General features: G+C 39.5%; 1 protein-coding gene across 1 annotated transcript in view; it reads right to left on the reverse strand.

Moving 5' to 3' along the window:
- Positions 1-20625, reverse strand: part of prkn (parkin RBR E3 ubiquitin protein ligase) — a 153589-nt gene that overhangs the window by 76521 nt on the left and 56443 nt on the right. Inside the window, exons 3-4 of the mRNA XM_046875994.1 lie at positions 6368-6572; positions 3629-3747 (exon numbers count right to left, since the gene is read on the reverse strand). Of these exons, the coding sequence (XP_046731950.1) occupies positions 3629-3747; positions 6368-6572 (324 nt within the window). The remainder of the gene's footprint in view (positions 1-3628; positions 3748-6367; positions 6573-20625) is intronic.

Here is a 20625-nt window from a genome sequence, read left to right on the forward strand (position 1 = left end):
AGAAATCCCCCAGTCCAGGTGTGTAAAGCTGGTTGTGTCATACCTAAAAATACTGAAGGATGTAATAGCTGCTAGAGGGGCTTTAATTAAGAATTGATTAATGAGCCTAAATACTTATGGATGTAATATTTCACATTTTTTTATTAAGAAAAATTTACAGACATTTCCAGAATTTGAACATAGTCATAATGGGGTACTGAGTGTAGATTAATGAGAAAAATCTTTTCCTCCTTCCTGGTGGCTCCATTCTCAGCATTCTCCTACCGATATACCCCATGTCCCCCCTCTGCACATGTCCAAACCATCTCAATCTCACCTCCCTCACCTTGTCTCCAAAACGTACTACATGCGCTGCCCCTCTAATAAACTAATTTCTAATCCTGTCCATCATCGTCACTCCAAACAAAAACCTCAACTTTTTCAGCCCTACTACCTCTAGCTCCACCTCCTGTCTTTTACTCAATGCCACTGTCGTCTCTAAACCATACATCATCACAGGTCTCACCACAGTCCTATAAACTTTCCCTTTTACTCTTGCAGATACTCTTCTATCACAAATCACTCCTGCCACTCTTCTCCACCCACTCCACCCTGCCTGCACTCTTTTCTTCACTTCTCTCTGTTACTTTGCATTGATGACCCCAGGTATCTGAACTCCTCTGCCTCTTCTCCCTGCAACCAAACCACTCCACTGCCCTCCCTCTCAATATCATCCGCAAACATTATAGTGCACGAAGACTTCTGTCTGTCCTTGTCTGTCAACCTGTCCATCACCACTGCAAACAGGAAAGGGGTCAAAGCCGATCCTTGATGCAGTCCAACCTCCACCATGAACCAGTCTGTCGTTCCTACTGCACACTTCACTGCTGTCACACTGTCCTCATACATGTCCTGCACCACCCTCACATATTTCTCTGACACACCTAACTTCCTCATACAATACCACAACTCCTCACTCTGCACACTGTCATACACTTTCTCTAAATCCACAAACACACAATGCAACTCCTTCTGACCTTCTCTATACTTTTCCATAAACATTCTCAAAGCAAATAATGCGTCTGTGGTGCTTTTCTTCGTCATGAAATCACACTGTTGCTCACAGATGGTCACCTCTTTTCTCAGCCTGGCTTCCACTATTCTTTCCCATAACTTCATGGTGTGACTGATCAACTTTATTCCCCATTTATTTTCCTCATTCATCAGCTGCTCAAAATACTCTCTCCGTCTTCTCAACACACTCTCCTCACTAGTCAACATTTCCATCTCCATCCTTTATTGCTCTAACTTGCAGCACATCCTTCCCAGCTCGGTCCCTCTGCCTGGGCAAACGTTTACACTGTTCAAATGTCTTACTGCAGCTGAGCATCTCATCACCATACTGTGCTTGAACACTGATATCTGCCATCTTGATTAATGGTTTCTAGACAGGCCCGCGATATGTGCACCACCTATCAGTAAAAGGACACACTATCTACATACCACTGGGTGCAGTACCGCCACATGAGCATCTATTTTTTTACGGTGGCCAGGAAGTGCAAAACACATTAACAAATTCCGGAAAAACATGGGTATAGTTTGCAAATGGAAACTTACAGATCATCGGACGAGACACCTGTCACTCACCTGTATATCTTGACTGACAGGTGTCTTGTCCAATGATCTGTAAGTTTCCATTCACAAACTATACCTACCTTTTCCGGTTTGTCGGATTTGTCGTTGTGTTTTTGGATTTGTTAATGTGTTTTTGGATTTGTTGTTTTGTTTTTGAATTTGTTAAGTTGTTTTCAGATTTGTTAATGTGTTTTTGGATTTGTTTATGTGTTTTTCGATTTGTTAATTTGTTTTTTGAATTGTTAATGTGTTTTTGGATTTGTTAATTTGTTTTTTAATTTGTTGTTTTGTTTTTGAATTTGTTAATTTGTTTTCGGATTTGTTAATGTGTTTTTGGATTTGTTAATTTGTTAATGTGTTTTGCACTTCTCGGCCACCGTAATTTTTATACCTGTAACATTGAAAGTCTCGGTTTTAATTGAAAGCCCCTCAAAGTACACAGCAGGGCTTGGATCCAGAAGTAACATGACATCACTGTTCAGCATCTTTACCCACATTTGTGCAGATTTGGCATGTGTGGCTTGTGCAGAAGCATTCTGGTTGCCAGGAATCCAACCAATGTGTTGAGGGTTTGAGTTAAAGGCATCAAAGCAGCCGTGTTAAACAAAGAGCTCCTCCTTCAGAGGTAGAACTTGGAACATTGAAAGACACACACAAACTACAGCCAACAGTCACAAACTGAGACAACAATCCGACCCATATTCCTGTCCATTCAAATATATGAAATGAAAAACTTGTGAGATGTGGAGTTTAGGACATTTGCCTTGGCCCCTGTTTTTGCTGCATATCAGGAAAATTTTCTAAGGACACAATCTGGCAGGCAATGCCATAGGATCCTCAGAGCCAGCTTCAGCATGAGATTGGCACAGGAAACACACTACGCTGGCACACAGGCAGCGAACAAGGCAGTGTCCCGATGTGCCAAGGACCACTGTGAGCAGGAAGAAAAGGCAGGTGGAGCTTAGCGGCTTGTCATTCAGCCTTTGCAGAGAGTGTGCAGAGACTTTGCGGATATAGTGTGGTGGGACAGATGCCCATATGCTGGAGCAACAGATAACACCAGCCCCAGGCTGCACATACACACACACACACACACACACACACACACACACACCTGGTGCAGAAAATGAGTCATGCATTTCTGATTCAGTTGAGTTATATCATTGTTTGTTATTAATTGAGAAGTTTAGTTGCCTTAGGGCTACTAAAACTTTTTGGTCAGAATGGTTTTAAAGTCAGTTGTACTGGTTTTGCAGTAAGCTGCCAGGAATACATTATATTATTATGTTATATTGCTGAAGGGAAAATAGCAGTAGTTTTATTATAATTACTACGTCACACAATACATTTCAAGCATTCTCCAAGGTTTTTCAAATTTGAACCTTCACCTATATTAAATTTATTGTTAATTAAAATAAGAAACAACAACAGCAACAACCAATGACTGGTGCATCAACAATTACATCAGTGTAAGTACATCAGGCAATCTAAAGTGGATCCATGGACATACTACATTCCAAGATGCAGTGCAGATGGCTGTCTTGGTGTGGAGCTCCTCCAGTTGCTTTACAATATTTGTTAGTTTGTAGTAATCTCTATTTCTTTTTCTTTATAAACATGAGCAATAATTGTTTATTTTATGTATAATCTATTTAAAAATGTGCAACTAGAAGCTTCTGTCACCAAAACAAAGCTCTTGGGACACCTGACTTTTCTATTCATATGCGAGTCTTCGTCAAACCACAGAGATGGAGACACACAATTGTATAGAATATCTTTGGATGTGGCAGCATGACATTTTCTTTCCGAACCTGTTCCAACAGGACAATGCCCAAAAATAACTAAGCCAGCTCTGTGAAGATATGGTTTACATGGTATTTAGTCATTTCTGTCGTTCTGTAGTAGTCCGCTGAAAAATTGTCATTTTGTGAAATCTTTGCCAAAATGGGAAAAAAGTTTCAATAATTATTTCCTGATTCGTTGCTGTTGCAGCAGCAGATTCACAGACACTCACCCGGCTCAGTGTAAAAGTTCCTTGCTTGCAGTTTTGGCAGCGTACACGCAGTTTCCCTGGCTGAACAGACTTGCACGCCGTTTTACAGAAGACATAGAAAGTGCTGTGTGGTTTGGGCTCTGTTGACACAACCATATACATGAGAATTAGCACAGATCATGTGTGAGCGTTCATGAGTTATCCAAGACACGTTTAACACCAATGGACACATCCTGAAATATAGAAAAAAAAGGAGTGAGAAAGGAAAAGAGAGAAAACACAAGTAAAACTGCATTTTAGAGATGGCTGAATTTCGGTGAACGTGTTTCCGTTGACGAGAAATATTTAGAGAACGCTTTTGAACGCCGGCGGCAGCCATTGTGTGGTTTAGAGCGAGGAGCGGAAGATTGCAAGTGAGGGATCAGACAGGGACAAGGTGCATAAGGAAGTGTACAGACAGACACACACACGACGAGGACAAAGGAGCCGCAAATCCAATTAGCTGGGAGAAACGCCAACTAGAAATCTTTATGGTAAATGAAATGGAGAACGCGTCCTGTCTGGCTGCCCCGCCCTTGTCAAATTCACAGACACACAAGAACAAACGCACGCACGCACTCACACACACACACACACACACACACACACACACACACACACACACACACACACGTACACACCTGGCCACAGTGTTCTCATTAGAGTTAAAAGCATGGGCCTGAGAAGAAGGATGTGGTACCTTGACACGATTCTCAATAAATCCAGTGGAGTGGGGTTTTATAAAGCATGGCCTGTCTAATTTATGACATTGTTGTGAGAGCGCTCCATTATGCTAATGCATTTAACGCGAGGGGGCAGAGGACGGTTAGATAAAGATGCACATGGGATTGGGTGGAGAAACCGAGAGGGTTGGGGAGCCACCCGAGAAAGCTGAAGGACGAACATAGGACAGCTTTTAAAGAGCGCCCGTCAACGTGGAGCGTGACGATGGCTGCATCATAAAAATACCCGCCGAAATGGACAAGGACGAATCTGTAAGAGAGCAGGATAGGACACTGTGTTACAATAAACTCAGAAAATGTCTGTACCGAGTAAGTAAAAAAAGACGTTTTTCTCAATAGAAGTGGTGTCAGCTACTGATGAGGGCTACACACAGTGAGAGAGAATTTACAGTCTCACAATAGCACTATGGTACAAAATATAATTTGGGGTTCGGAACTCGTGGCTCGGAAAATTATTTGTCACACTTAAATGATTCAGATCAAGTAAATTTTAATACTGCACAAAGATAACCCGAGTCAATAAAAAAATAAATGTTTTTAATTAAATGATGATTTCATTTATTATAGAAAAAAAACTGCCTTTGGACAGCTGTGAGTTTGTGTAATAATTATAATTTGCTGAGTATGGCAAATATGCATAGTTGTACCCAGTGTAATCAGGTACAGAAGAACTACCTTCTCAGTGGAATTAGTATGGTCAGTGTAATGGATTTAACCAAGTACTCTTTCTATTCTAACTGATCTAAAGTCAATGATTTAAAAATAGCAGGGTTTCCTCTATAGTGGTCACAGTTTGTGTGAATAGTATAAATGAAATACTGTATTTATTTTAGCTAGCTTGCAGCTAAACTACTTGCTATTGGCCACTGCTGCAATATCATTCCAAAATTATTCAAAATGTTTTAAAGTTCACTCGAGTAGAACAGTACCAAAAGATCAGTCTGGCTATTTGTGGTTATAATGGGCGTTGTTTGCTGGGACGGAGCACAAAAGACACACATTTATATAGGTGTCCATGCTCTTTCCCCTACTATGGACGTACAAAACACAAAAGTGTGAACTGACTTGATTAAAACGTGCAAATTACCACTTCCAAGGCATCATGAGCACAGCAATTAAATTCATCAAAGGAAGCCTTGTCAATTCTTTCCATTCTTTCTTGACAATTCAAAAAGTTGACAAGACTCGAGAGTAATGGTGTCCATCCTTCTGTGAGCCACGGACCAAATCTTCGTGAATCTAATGTTGGGATGTGTGTTAGGGCGTGTTGGGGGATTGTTGGGGAAGACATTTTGAGAGGAAGCAGACTTAAAAGGGAAACCATCACCATTTGGATGACACCAAGAGTGTGATTATAAATCATTAAAACATTATAAAAATTATGTATGATTATGAGTAATGTCCATTTCTATGGTCTTCTACAGTCAGTTGGAGTTGTGTAACCAGGAGCTCTAGTGCAACTCTTAAATTAGCTTAAAATCTAAAATCATTATAGATTCATCACCAACTCCTCCATGCCAAAGCCTTTAAATGTACAATGATGGACAAACAGCATATTAAATGTTATTTTGAGGCTTGATTAAGAGGTCGTTTATCGTTTAGGTCCAATGTCCAACATCTTCATAAAGTGGGATCCAACTGGCACTTGTACCTCTCTAGATGGCTCGGGATCCTAGTGGGGTCAGCATCATGAGATGTAATACAGCAATCAGCAGCAGAAACCATGTTACTTATATTGTCACATGACACAATGTTAACCATGAAATGTACAATCACTTAAAGAATAGGTTAATGAGAAGGTGGTAGCTGAGCCCTTGAGAAAGGCCCTTAAACCTAAGTTAATCCTAACCCTTAAGTCACTATGGATAAGGGCATCTGCCAAATGACCTAAAAATAAATGGTCTGGGGGGAAAAAGGATAAGAATAAGAAAGAAATTTCAGCACCACTGTCAAGCTCCACACACCAATGTGTCTGTACCTGTTTGCGTGTCCGAGTCTTCATTCTCCAGGATGACAGCGAGGCCAGTGGAGGTGGCAGGCAGTCTTGAGGCGCTGAGGTCCAGTCTGGTCAGACTGTCTATTCCTCTGCTCAGTCTGCGCTGCAGCACCAGCTCGGAGCGACGTATGGAACCAGCTGGAGGTAACACCACATGTACTGTGCTCTGCTCTGGCAGATCATAAGCCTAACACACCAAGCGAGAAAAAAAAAATCCCATCAATACTCCCAATAAATCCCTCAGTCTGGCTTATTAAATTCATGTGCAATGTCATCTATAAATATTACCATTTTAATAAAAAAAGGAAAAAAACTATATAAAATACACAAATATGTTTTTAATACTTTCCTTTATTAGGACAATGTACTAAAAATAATAGAAACCTTATATATTACACTCATGAGAACATTTTTCTTCAAGTCCATTATTATCATCTTTTTTTACTATTTTTATTTTATGGTAAACTGCACTGTTTATGAAGATCCGTTTATGAAGATCCATTTTCCTTCATTTCAAGAAAATGTCTCAAAACCTCACTTTACAGGCCTGAAGACTTTTTTCTGATTGAATACAAGATATTTCTGACAAGATGAAGCTATGGTTTGGCATCACTGTGAGCTCCAGGAAATAAAGAAATAAGGTGTTTGTAATACAGAAGAAAGTGCATAGCCAAGGTACTCTCGTAATGTGTGCTGTCTTAAGTTTCTGCCATATGCCTAGTGACAGGAAACTTTAAGCATTTCGGTCTCAATTAAAAAAAAAAAAAAAAAAGAAGGAAAGAACATTCGCAGGCGTAAAGCTAATCCAGCTGGATGAGTGCACTTCAGACCGCTGGGATTACAACAGGGAGATATAAACATGCCAGTCAAGCAAAGCAGTGGCACAAAGCTACTAGCAAACAGAAGGAAGGACAAAACGTACAACAGAGGGGGGTGGAATTATACTGCCTCCCTAGGCTGTGGGAAAAAATAACACAATTTGTGACTGTATTCAAAGCTGTACAAACATTATCAAGTCTTGTTCTAGTTAAAAATAAATAAATAAATAAAATGTTATTACAGTACCTTTCCCCTTCAATCTCTATACTGTAGAGCTGGGGCCCATGCCATGTAAATGCATGACTATTCCCCGACAGCTTACAATCACTCAGCTTGCACACATACAAAGTATCACTACATGCCTCCTATTATCCAGGCCATTTATTTTGGGTGCAGTGTGATATGCTGCGATTTGACTTCTATTCCATTCTTTCTTTTGTTTTTTTTCCCTTGCTTTCGTTTTCAAAAATTAGCAATGCAGATGGGCTCACGGGTGACAAACATGGCTTCGTTGAAAGTGAGAGGCTTATTAGAGCACCCACACACACGCACAAACACACAGATAGGTGAAAAGGTCCTTGTTTGTGCAACAGGCTATACACAGGAGACCATTTCTCAATAGAGAAAACATGGCTTGAAATGGTGGTTTGGGGGGTTGAGTGGTCGGGGTGATTGGGGGGTGGTTGAGTAAGAGGTCGCATTAAATTAATCTGATTTCCCAAAGTGGTTCTTAATGACAAACTTAGACCGAAGACCCTCTGAGTCGGTGTAAACAAGCAAAGCAGATAAGCAGAAATAGGCAGTTCTTACGTGTGTAAAAAAAGAAATGAAAAGGAAAATATTCAGTTTTTAATGCTTTTAACAAATCATGGGTCAGAAAATGTGCAAGAATTAAATAAATACACGCTGTTGAAAAACACAGAAATGTAATTATATTATATATTACTGAAGTAATGAAGAAAGAGCCACCTCTATTTCTTCATCTGCCGGATGATGCTGAGGATGTTTTGAGACTGCTATGGCCAGTGCTCTACTGTATGCTGTGGCATGCTGGGGAAGCAGGTTGAGAGAGTGGCAGACGCAAACATTCTACAGACTGATCCGCAAGGAAAGCAATGTTGTTGAGGAGGAGCTGAATTCTTTGAAGATATTGTATGAGAAGAGGATGCTGTTTAAAGTACATTCAATCTTGGACAACTCCTCCCTCCCACTACATAAAACAGTGGTACACTGGTCAGTCTGAGAAGTTATATTTGATAAATAGATAATAATTAGCATGTATCAAGCAAAGAAAACATCTAAGAAGATTGCTGCAACTACAAAAATTGGGTTATGAAATGTCCAACGCATTATTAAAAAGTGGAAGGATAGTGGACAAGCATCATCTTCAAGGCAGAAATGTGGTCGGAAAAACATCTTGAATGATCGTGATCATTCCGTTAAACGTAAATAAACAACAGTAGAACTTACAGATATACAGATATGTATATTAGTGAAAGAAAAGAGCATTTCCACATGCACAATGCAAGGGGAACTCAAAGGATTGGGACTGAACATTTGTGTAGCCTTAAGAAAACCACTTATTAGTGAGGCAAATCAGGAAAAATAAAGCTGTAATTAGCTAGGGAGCATAAAGATTGGACTCTTGAGTATACTGACTTTGTTCCTGAGTGATGGGCACATCAGGGTATGAAGAAAGACAGAGGAACTGTTGCATACATCATGCCTATTGCCTACTGTACAAGATTGTGGGGGCAGTGCTATGATCTGGGGTTGCTGCAGTTAGTCACCTTTAAGTTCAGCAGTGTTATGTGCCCAAAGAATGAGGTCAGCTGACTACCTGAATATAATGAATAACCAGGTTATTCCATCAATGGATTTTTTCTTCCCTGATGGCACGAGAATATTCCAAGATGACAATGACAGGATTCATCAGGCTTAAATTGTGAAAGAGTGGTGAAGAGAGCAAAAAACATCATTTTCACACATGGATTGGCCACCACAGAGCTCAGACCTTAACCCCATTGAGAATCTTTGGGATGTGCTGGTGGAGACTTTCCGACTCTCCCATCCTCAATACGAGATCTTTGTGAAAAATTACTGCAACTCTGGACAGGAACATCCGTCTCCATACCCCCCTGTCCTCTACATCTGCCTCTTTAAACCAAACTACCTGCATGTCTTCCCTCACCACATCCACAACTGCCTCCTTGGCCTTCCTCTTTTCCTCCATCCTGGTGGCTCCCTCCTCAGCATTCTCCTACCGATATACCCCATGTCCCCCCTCTGCACATGTCCAAACCATCTCAATCTCGCCTCCCTCACCTTGTCTCCAAAACGTCCTACATGTGCTGTCCCTCTAATAAACTATACATCATCACAGGTCTCAACACAGTCCGATAACCTTTCCCTTTCACGTCCTGCAGATACCCTTCTATCACAAATCACTCCTGCTATCATTCTTCTCCACCCACTCCACCCTGCCTGCACTCTTTTCTTAATTTCTCTAACACACTCTGCATTACTTTGCACTGTTGAACCCAAGTACCTGAACTCCTCCACCTTCTCCACCTCTTCTCCCTGCATCCGCACCACTCCACTGCCCTCCTCTCATTTACACACATGTACTCTGTCTTACGCCCACTGACTTTCATTCCCCTTCTCTCCAGCGCATACCTCCACCTCTCCAGGCTCTTCTCAACTTGCTCCCTACTCTCACCACAAAGAACAATATCATCTGCAAACATCATAGTCCATGGAGACTACTGTCTGACCTTGTCCGTCAATCTGTCCATCACCACTGCAAAGGGCTCAGAGCCAATCCTTGACTGTCATTCCTACTGCACACTTTACTGCTGTCACACAGTCCTCATACATGTCCTGCAACACCCTCACATATTTTAGTACATACAGTACAACTGTTCCTCCCTCGGCACACTGTCATACGATTTCTCCAAATCCACAAACACACAATGCAACTCCTTCTGACCTTCTCTATACTTCTCCATCAACATTCTCAAAGCAAATAATGCGTATGTGGTGCTCTTCCTCTGCATTAAAATCATACTGTTGCTCACAGATGGTCACCTCTTCTCTCAGCCTGGCTTTCACTACTCTTTCCCATAACTTCATGGTGTGACTGATCAACTTAATTCCCCTGTAGTTACTGCAGGTCTGCACATCTCCCTTATTCTTAGAGATCGGCACCAGCACACTCCTTCTCCATTCCTCAGGCATCCTCTCACCTTCCACAATCTTGTTAAAAACTCCACTGCCATTTCTCCTAAATATCTCCATGCTTCTACTGGTATGTCATCTGGTCCAACCGACTTTCCACTCTTTATCCTCTTAATCGCTGCTCACTCTTCTTCCTCACTAATCCTATCCACTTACTGCTTCACCATCTCCACACAATCCAACCTTCTCTCTCTCTCATTTTCCTCATTCATCAGCTGCTCAAAATACTCCCTCCACCTTCTCAACACACTCTCCTCACCAGTCAACACATTTCCATCTCCATCCTTTATTGCTCTAACTTGCAGCACATCCTTCCCAGCTCGGTCCCTCTGCCTGGCCAATCGGTACAAATCCTTTTCTTTTTCCTTAGTGTCCAACTTCTCATACAGCACCTCTTCACCTCCACTGAGCCCCTGTCTGACCTCTTCCCTGAACCTCACACTACAGTCTTCCTCCTTCAGTTTCCACCATCTTATTCTTTTTTCGGTCCTCACTCTATTTCTTTTCTTCTTCACCTCCAAAACCATCCTACAGACCACCATCCGATGCTGTCTAGCTACACTGTCAACACCTTACAGTCTCCAATCTCCTTCAGGTTGCACCCTATGATCCTCCTTTTTCTTAAAATAAGTATTCACCACTGCCATTTCTATCCTTTTAGCAAAATCTACCACCATCTGCCCTTCCACATTCTTCTCCTTAAAGCCATACCTACCTATCACCTCCTCATCACCTCTGTTCCCTTCACCTACATGCCCATTAAAGTCTGCCCCAATCACCAATCTTCCATTCCTAGGTACACCTTCTAGCACTTCATCTAACTCACTCCAGAATTTTTCATTCTCCTCCATTTCACAACCCACTTGTGGAGCATAGGCACTGATGACATTTATAATCACCCCTTCAACTTCCAACTTTTTGTTCATCACCCTATCAGAAACTCTTCACCTCCACTACACTCTTACTGTACTCTTCCTTTAGGATCACCCCTACACAATTTATCTTTTAATCCACACCATGAAAGAACAGTTTAAACCCCCTCTCAAATGTTCCTGGCCTGACTCCCTTTCCACTTGGTCTCCTGTACACACAACATATCTACCTTTCTCCTCTCTATCATATCAGCTCCCTCTCTCCTTTTACCAGTCATAGTACCAACATTTAAAGTACCAACCCAAACATCCTCTCTCCTACACTTCTCCTTTCCCTGCCATCTCTGTAGTTGTCCTCCTCCTCTCCTTCTCCTCCTTTGGCCAACATTAGCCCAATTACCACCGGTACCCTGTAGGCTAACGATACCTGTGGCAGTCGTTGGTATCCCGGACCTCGACCGATCCGGTATGAAATTCTTATTTGTGATCCGCATATTTGACTTGGCACATGTTTTACGCTGGATGCCCTTCCTAACACAACCCTCCCTATTTATCCGGCTTGGGACCGACACTAAGAGTGCACTGGCTTGTGCAACCCTAATGGCTGGGTTACATGGCTCAAACACAAATAAAATGGTTAAAAAAACTGTACTAAGTACAACATTCTTCCACATTTTCTAACCAACGATTTGTTGTTAAAAAAAAAAAAAGCTGCTGCATATTTTGCCATTTTGGGTTTTTTCTTTTCCCCCCAGGCATGTACTCAAGGTCAACCTTGGATACTGTGTCATTACTTATAAGGACAAGATACTTATAAGGACACGAGTGAAGACTGCATGGAAATGATCATTGATTATATGCTGCATGATGGATGTCTGAAGAGTCAGAGTGCATCTTCTCTAACAGCCAGCCTTTGTGGATATGGAATATTACTGTGGTCAATAGTGCTTTAAAAGTTTTATGATAGCATGGTGGAGTTTGTCGTTGCATTTGTAATAAACGACAAAAGGCCTCTTGTGTCAGCTGAACCCTGTGATTGAAAGGGTCACGCTGACAACACTCGGCACACCTGAATGGATTAGTCCGTCCGCCTGACATGTCCCGCTGTTCTGCTGATCGATTTTCAGGAGGTCTCAGAAATAACACGGTTGTAGCCTTAATTTGGTTGCAGGAGAGAACATCAGACAGACAATTTGAACCATTAGAATAATATAGGCAAAGCAAACAAAACCCCTAAACTCCAAGAAGCTGTCTGTAAATCCAGAATTTCATTCAGGACTAACACAACTAGTATAACTATACTATTCGGAAAAACTTTGTGGTAACTGTTACCACAAAGTTGGAGGCACACAATTGTTTAGAATGTCTTAGAATTTTCCCTCACTTGACCTATGAGACCAAAATCTGTTTCTGCATGACAATGTCCCTGTGCACAAAGCCAGTTCTATAAAGATCTGGTTCACGAAGATCTGGTTGAATGGCCTGTTATAGAGCTCTGACGGCACTCTACGCTTTGATGGATTGGATCACTGTACATCAGTACCTGACTTTACTTACAGCACACTTTAAAATCTAGTGGAACATCTTCCCAGAAGAGTGGGGGTTATTATAAAAGGAAATGGAGACTAAATGTGGAATGAGACCTATAAAAAGCACATATAAATCTTATGTGTCCACAAACTTTTGTCCATATAGCATAAATACCTGATACCTGTTCCTATCAGATTTTTTGTCAAGTCATACAGTTATTGAATATCTTTGAATCTGAACAACTAATCAGCCAGGCCTATACAGGTTAAAGGTTAATCTTAAATTCTGAAGTGACATTATGAGTACTAATTATCTCACCACTGTAATACAGCACATATATTCATGTAGAGTCTGAAAGCACTAGTCAGTCAATAGAGTTATTTACTATTTTCACAATGTGAGTAAAAAATAGGCATCACACCTTCACATACCTCGGTATTTAAGTGATGCTTTGGTTCAATTTCAGTACAGTTCGGGGAATAAATGCAAAACAAAAATTGTTTGTTGTTTTTTTTATTAACGCTGTTTATTATTGTTAACATTTGTGAACAACAGTTTAAACAAAAAAATAATATATATCAAAATAAAAATAGAATACATCAAATTAATGCAATACACCTTTTATTATATTGATTAAACTGAGTAATCAATTAAATTGACAAATTACATTGAGTAAATTAAATTAAATGATTTGAAAAAGGAATGAAATAGTTAACATTTGTTAGACCCCATTTGGGTAATACAGATGTGTGTGTGTGTGTGTGTGTGTGTGTGTGTGTGTGTGTGTGTGTGTGTGTGTGTGTGTGTGTTTTTTATTTAATATTTATTTTAATTTTCTAAAGTTCTATTTAACAGTTTAATTTATTTCAGCAGACTTTAACAAAATGTCTGCATTCAAGAAAAACACTAGATATTTATTTATTCATTCAATTTATTTATATGCTAGCTATTATTATTAGCTATGTGCTGCCATGTCAATCTAATCTGCCCAGGGCCTTCAAAGTCTGTACTGCTGGTCTTTTTACCACAGTCTCCTTAAGAAATAGCTCTGTTTCTTTAACCAATCAGATTTCAACAGCTGGCCCAGAATAGAGTCAGCATTTTTCTGTCCTCTGATTGGTTGCTCAGAGGGAAACTGTTACAACCAAGTTCGAATGGCAAAACACGTCTGTAGCGATCTGCACACAAGACGATTTATGCCTACACAAACTTTAGAAGAAAAATTTATTCGGTCTCGGACATTCATAAAAATACTTTTCAAGAAAAGCTTGACATCGTGAGGAGGTCCGCCAACCCAGAAGCTAGCTAGCTTGTCTCAGCCAGGATAAGGGTTTGTTCACCACTTCCAGACCAGTGAATCCAAGTGGTACCACTGCATTACAGCCTCTGAGAAGCGGTACAAATTATAAGTATGCAAGAGTGAGTAGATTTGTATTTTTTTACATTTCTATGTTTTGTTTTTTTTTTATTGTAATTAGACAAATATTGATTCTGAACTGCTCCAGATGATGTAGGTGGCGCAGTGGTAGTGTAGAGGTTTGGAGTCTTAACTGTGTTTCCTGCTTTAATAAAATGGTATTCACCCCCCATTTGCAAAATGCCTCTCTTTTTTTGTAATGTCACGCGTCGTTATATTGCGTTTTTGTATATGGTGGATTAAGTCGGGAAAGTCCTCACTGAAGGTCAAGGTACCAAATGCACGGCCCGCCACTTATACACGTGTGTGTGTGTGTGTGTGTGTGTGTGTGTGTGTGTGTGTGTGTGTGTGTGTGTGTATTTTTTTCAAAATCTTATATGTGGTCTGCAACTTTTTGGACCCATTGTACTACAAACTGCAAATGAAATGAAAAAACAAAGATTATGAAGGATATTTGCACGTAGGAAACACAAGGAACAATTAAGCCCTGTTCAGTGTCTGTCTCTGTTCTCTAGAGGATTGCGAGCCGATCGTGAATCTGTTGTGCATTCGCTCGGCATTGATATGACCTTTCCAAAATTATGACGTGCTCTTTGGAGAGCCCGAACAACATGCCAGTGTTTTAAAAGACGGGGACCGGCTGCATACGCAATGCTTCACGTCGTTTTTGAGGCGCACAATGACAGAATTTCAATTTTAAAGAGTGAGGAGGCAATCAATGAGGCCTTCATTCCGAATCATAAGCAGCCTGAAAGACTGCGCTCAATTTGCCAAGGTCATCAGAGGTTAAAGCCATTTCTTATGGCTCGACAATATGAAAAAAGATTCGTCTGGAAGTAGCTTGATGCAGCGCTCGCGGCGCATCCCGGAGGCGCTGAATGCAAACAGCACATTGTTTACTTCGTTTCCACTTCATTGTCTCGCATTTATAATAGCGCAGCGGCGGTGATGTAAAGAAACTTCAGGCTCCGCTGTGGGAACGTCTCGTTCAAATCCACATCCACACCTCACCTCATGATGCTGGATATTTTTTAATACACCTGCAAAAAGCTTTGTCATTCTAAACCACGGATAAACGCAATTAGTACGCATTTTTAACATCAATTGCAAAAATGGGCCTGGAAGCCTGATGAGCTGTTCCGACTGTTGCAACTCTGATAAAATATACGTGTGTTTGGGAAAACAGATTGCTGAGGCAGACAGAGATACTGAGGTAACCTCCTGCCACACACACACAAGCACACACATATGAGCATACAAGCAGATGGTGAGGAAAAGCTAGGCTAAGAGAGACAAAGCCCACGAATACTGTGTGACTAATGTGAGCAGGGAGTTCCAAGTCCCACGGCAGCTCAGTCGAACAACTACGAGCAGCCCGACGTAAAGCTGAGGACGATGGCGTCAAAACTCGATTACAGTCGGCAAGAGTGAGCTGGTAAACAAAACTGAAACGAGGAGTCTGTCATATCAGAGGCCAGGGTGCAGGAAAGGAAAGCAAATAATCCCCAAGCCCAGTAGTGTCGGGTTAACCTCAGAAATATAAAGCGCTGTCTCAACTGCTTTCCTACAACAAAAAACTGACGGCGAGGGAAAAGATACAGAAGTTCTTAGAGACCATGCATTCTGATCATTTTTTCTTTTGTGTTTTCTCTGATCACGACTTAATTTTTGCATAACAAACCGTGTATTCGCCATAAGAAAGTGTTATAGAGGCAGCAGCATGGATGATTGCATTAGTTTTAACTTTGATCAGGGACTCACTCTACCTGAAATAGCTCTGTGTCTCTCAGTGATCGACAACTTAGATGTTATAACGGGAAAACAACTTGTGTTATGGCGAGATGACGAGAAAATTATTTTGATAACGAAAAACTACTTTTGTTATGGCGAGATCACAAGTAAATCAAGTTGTGATAACAAGAAAACAACTTTTGCTATGTTAAGATCTCGAGAAAGCAACTTGTTATGGTGAGATCACAAGAAAACAAGAAAGAAAAGAAAAGTAAAGTAAGAAGTAAAGAGAAAAGAAGCTGAGTCAAACAGAAATCAGAGAGGGACGATCTCTCTCATGAGTCATTGGCACTGAAGGACCAACAAGCCATTGCTTTGGAAAAGAAGATAAAAATGAGTAGAAAAGCTAGCCATTTAAATATGAAGTTAAATGCAGCATAACATCCTCAGAGACGTGAAGTTGCTCTCATAGAGCTAAATATTAGACCTGCTTATTCCAGTGCTTTAGACCAAGCCGTTATTTTTATAGACCTGCACGAAGATCCACTGCAAAATATCAGAATATCACGCAATAACATTAAAGTGAATAGATACCACAGATGTTTAGTTCTGCTCCTTTCTAGACCCAGTGAGTAGCATTTAGTACCTTTCTTCACATCCAGGTAAAACCAGACACCACTCGTAAACAGTTCATAACTGGCAGACCGGAAAGAATCAAGAAATGTGTAAAAATGATGTACAAAGAGGCTGAATGTAATAGACAGAGACAAACTATGGGCAGGAGGTGAGATGTATGAGGACGACAGAGAGAAACACAAAGTGAGTGACAGAGTGGGACAGAAAATAAAGAGAGAGAGAGAGAACGAGAGAGAGGTGGTGTTGGTACTCCTCAGGGATGAGGAAGCTAATAGAGCGAATTACAGCGAATGCTGCTCTCGTCACTACAAATGTCAGACCACGAGTCCCGCGGCACGGACAGATAAACAGCAGAGACTGCCTGTGCCTGCAGCTACACACACGCCAGCTCCTCAGACGCTACTGCACCGACGTGAGATGAATCACAACACACACACATTTTCACAAACTTCTAGATCACAACCTTATAACACTTCGTCTTGATCGTAGCCTCCATGCTAGGAAATGGAATTGTTTTATAATGGCTTTTCTTTCACACTGTACATTACAAGCCCAATGTACACATCTGGAATTAAAATATAAATAAGATTCATTAACTTTGGTTCAATATCATGGCTAATTATGATTATTTCATGATAGACAAACAGCACCTGTACATCGTTTATTCTAAAAGTCTGGCAAGGTCGAAAAGGTCAAACTAAACGAATTAGGAGTGCAAAGGTACACGTTTTCTTACTGAACTGTTTCAGTACAGGACTTTCGGTACGGTGCACATGTGTACTAAATGCAATGCTTGTTTTACGTGCGGAATATTGTGTTTTTTTAAATGCAGACATTTGTTAAAGTATGATGAAATAAGGAGAACAGTTATTTTATTAATTTTATTTTTTGCCAACTTAATCAATTACTAAAAGTAATAAATAAAATAAAGTGTATTGCATTAGTTAGATTTATTAAATTTTATTAGGATTAATTTTATTTTGTATTTAAATGAAGCATTGTATGTAAAATTTTGAAAATATTTAACTGTTGATGTTTTAAATGTTAATAACAATAAACGATTTAAATAAAAATGATGAGCAATTTTACTGAAAAAAACGGTGACTTAAAAACTGAGGTACGAACCTTGAATTTGTGTACTATTACACCCCTAGTACAGTGTGTGTGTGTGTGTGTGTGTGTGTGTATATATATATATATATATATATATATATATATATATATATATATATATATATATATATATATATATATATACATACATACATACATATATATATATATACATACATACACACACACCTAATCACTGCCACTTGCTTTGTACAACAACAACTAGTTAAATCCTAATAAAATTTAAACATGCATACTTAAGCACTTAATAAGGGGTGAATTATAGGCTAATAAGAGTAAAAGTAAGTGGTCTGCACAGTATTTTGCCCATAAATGAGTGCTTTGGGACAACAATTCTTCAAACAGTAGATCTACTTAGATTTTCAACTCAGAGGGCTGTTAAGTAAGAACACATTCCTAAAAGGCAGATTAAAGTAAGTATCATTTATCTCGCTTTGAGGCATAGAGGAATAGGAAAATGAACCTCTCTTTGCCTTATTGCACACATTAATAAAATGTGCTGTGTAGGAATCTGTTATTAAATGAAACTCTCTATAGCAATATTACCTTGTCCTCTTTATCTAACAGAATGGATTTAGTACTATTTAACAGCCATTAATGGAAACAGAGTACAGTGTTCGTCAAAGGTTAGTAAACAGATGGTCTTTTCTCATTTTTGAGAGACATATGTTGCATGTTTATTTAGTTTCTAAGCAACAAACCTAGTAATTTAACAGTATATAAATTTACTTTGACCAAACAATATAAAAATGAACAATGTTTCAATTTAATTTGATTGAAAAATCCTCCCTTAGCATGAATGTTGTTTCCTTTCACCCCATTGGAATAAGTCTCCAAACGTCCCTCCTCCAAAACAACCCCAAACCATTAAGCTTCCACCCCCATGTTTAACTGTGAGGGTGAGGCAGTCTGATCACATCTTCTCTCCATCGTTCTCCATCTTACACAAGTTGTTCTGTTTGAGCCAAAAATGTCATATTCGGACTCCACAGAACTTTCTTCTAGCTTTTTACCGTTCAATTCTTGTGTCTGCCTTTTGTTGTATATAAATAAATTGAACAGGCATGTATCCCAAAAAAAACGAGATACTAAGTGCTAACAAACTTTTGACAGGAACTCTGAATTAGTACTACTTTTAGTAGTGTTGCTTCCATGGTAGCATCTAAGGCAAAAAAAAAATGTAATAAAAGAAATACAATAAAAATTATAATAAAACAAAAAAAAAGAATACAGTTGTAGAGTTTATATAATATAGTTTAAAATAAAGTATAATAGAAAATTTACTTTAAAAACATTTACATTAAAAGCAGTTTGTACACTGAACAAAATGTAAATAAAACCAGAATGCAATGATTCGCAAATCTCATAAACCCATATTTTATTTACAATAGAACATAGAAAACATATGTTATATTAGACAGATAATGTTTAATGATAATGTTTGAATTGTACCATTTTAAGTAAAAAAAAACAAGGTAATATTGAATTTAATGGCTGTAACATGTCAAAAAAAGTGACATGTTACAGCCATCTCCATCTCCAGAAATCATTGTCTGTGAACACAGTTTGCTATGTCATCCACAAAGGTAAGCTAGATCTCTATCAAGCAAAGAAGAACATGAACATGCATGAACATAATCCAAAAAAACTGGACTAAAGAGGATAGGGATCATCTGGCCAGCTTGGTCAGCTTGCACATTTGGAAAGGCCCCATGAATGCTGAAATTTATACACAGATTTTAGAGCAACAAAACCCTATTTTTCAGGGAAGGCCTTTAAAGGGTGGGGGAAGTCTTGCAAAACCTACGCAGGGTTGGATCTTTGCCTTTAGGCAGAAATGTCAGCTTGGAATGGTCTATACAACATCTAGTGAACACCGCTTGATCAAGTACTGTTTAAATAAAGATTGAATGTGTGTTGAATGTATGTTTCAAATAATCTGTTATTTGTACTATTATGATTATTGTATGTATTATATGTAGTGCTTGACAGTAGGTTTAAGATCTAAGGGAGCTTTTTGGGCCAGCATGACCCAGAACCTAGGAGAAGGAGTGATTAGTCCAAATCCAGTCTCCCAAAAGATGTTTAGCTTTTGAAAGCTTCATGATTTGTTGTTTTCTCTATATTTCAGAGCTAGGATCAATGCACATGCTTCGGCTTTGAAAACTAAGCTTAATGTGGATTCCGTTATGTTGGCAACAATGCAAATTTTTTTTACTAGTAATATAAACAGTATTTGGTTGAGTGAACTCAGTAGTATGGTGAATGGTATCTTAGTGGTTAAGGCATCAGACTATGGATCTGAAGGTTATCAAAACCAAGCTACACCAAGCTACTAATCCTGGGCCATTGAGCAAGGCCCTTAATCCCATAGCTGGTTCGTTGTATGAATTTGCTATGGATAAGGCTGCAATGGATAAGGGGTGTCTTTCAAATGCCTTAAATGTAAATGTAAAATTTATCCTTTATGAAGGAACATTTAGGAATATGGATCAGTAGTTACAGCCTGCATAGTATGAATAATAAAATATATCTTGAAAGATATTTTGAATGTTCTCATGCAAATGTTTTGGCCAATTCAGTAATTATGTTCTGTACATGTCCATTTAAATATTTACATAAAAATAATTATTTGTTTTATTCCTTCATGTGTTATGAGCCAGTTTTACAGACACTTGAACGCATGTGCACACACACACACACACACACACACACACACACACACACACACACACAGCTCACCTTCATGTCTGCCACTATACAAATAACTGGCTCTGACTCTGTCCGCTAAAGAGTGTACTTGTATGTACATGACATCTGTACAGACCTCAACCACTGCTCTATCCTAATTGGACGTGGCAGGT

The sequence above is a fragment of the Silurus meridionalis genome, chromosome 2 (genome assembly GCF_014805685.1).
Source record: "Silurus meridionalis isolate SWU-2019-XX chromosome 2, ASM1480568v1, whole genome shotgun sequence".
NCBI classification, from domain to species: domain Eukaryota; kingdom Metazoa; phylum Chordata; class Actinopteri; order Siluriformes; family Siluridae; genus Silurus; species Silurus meridionalis.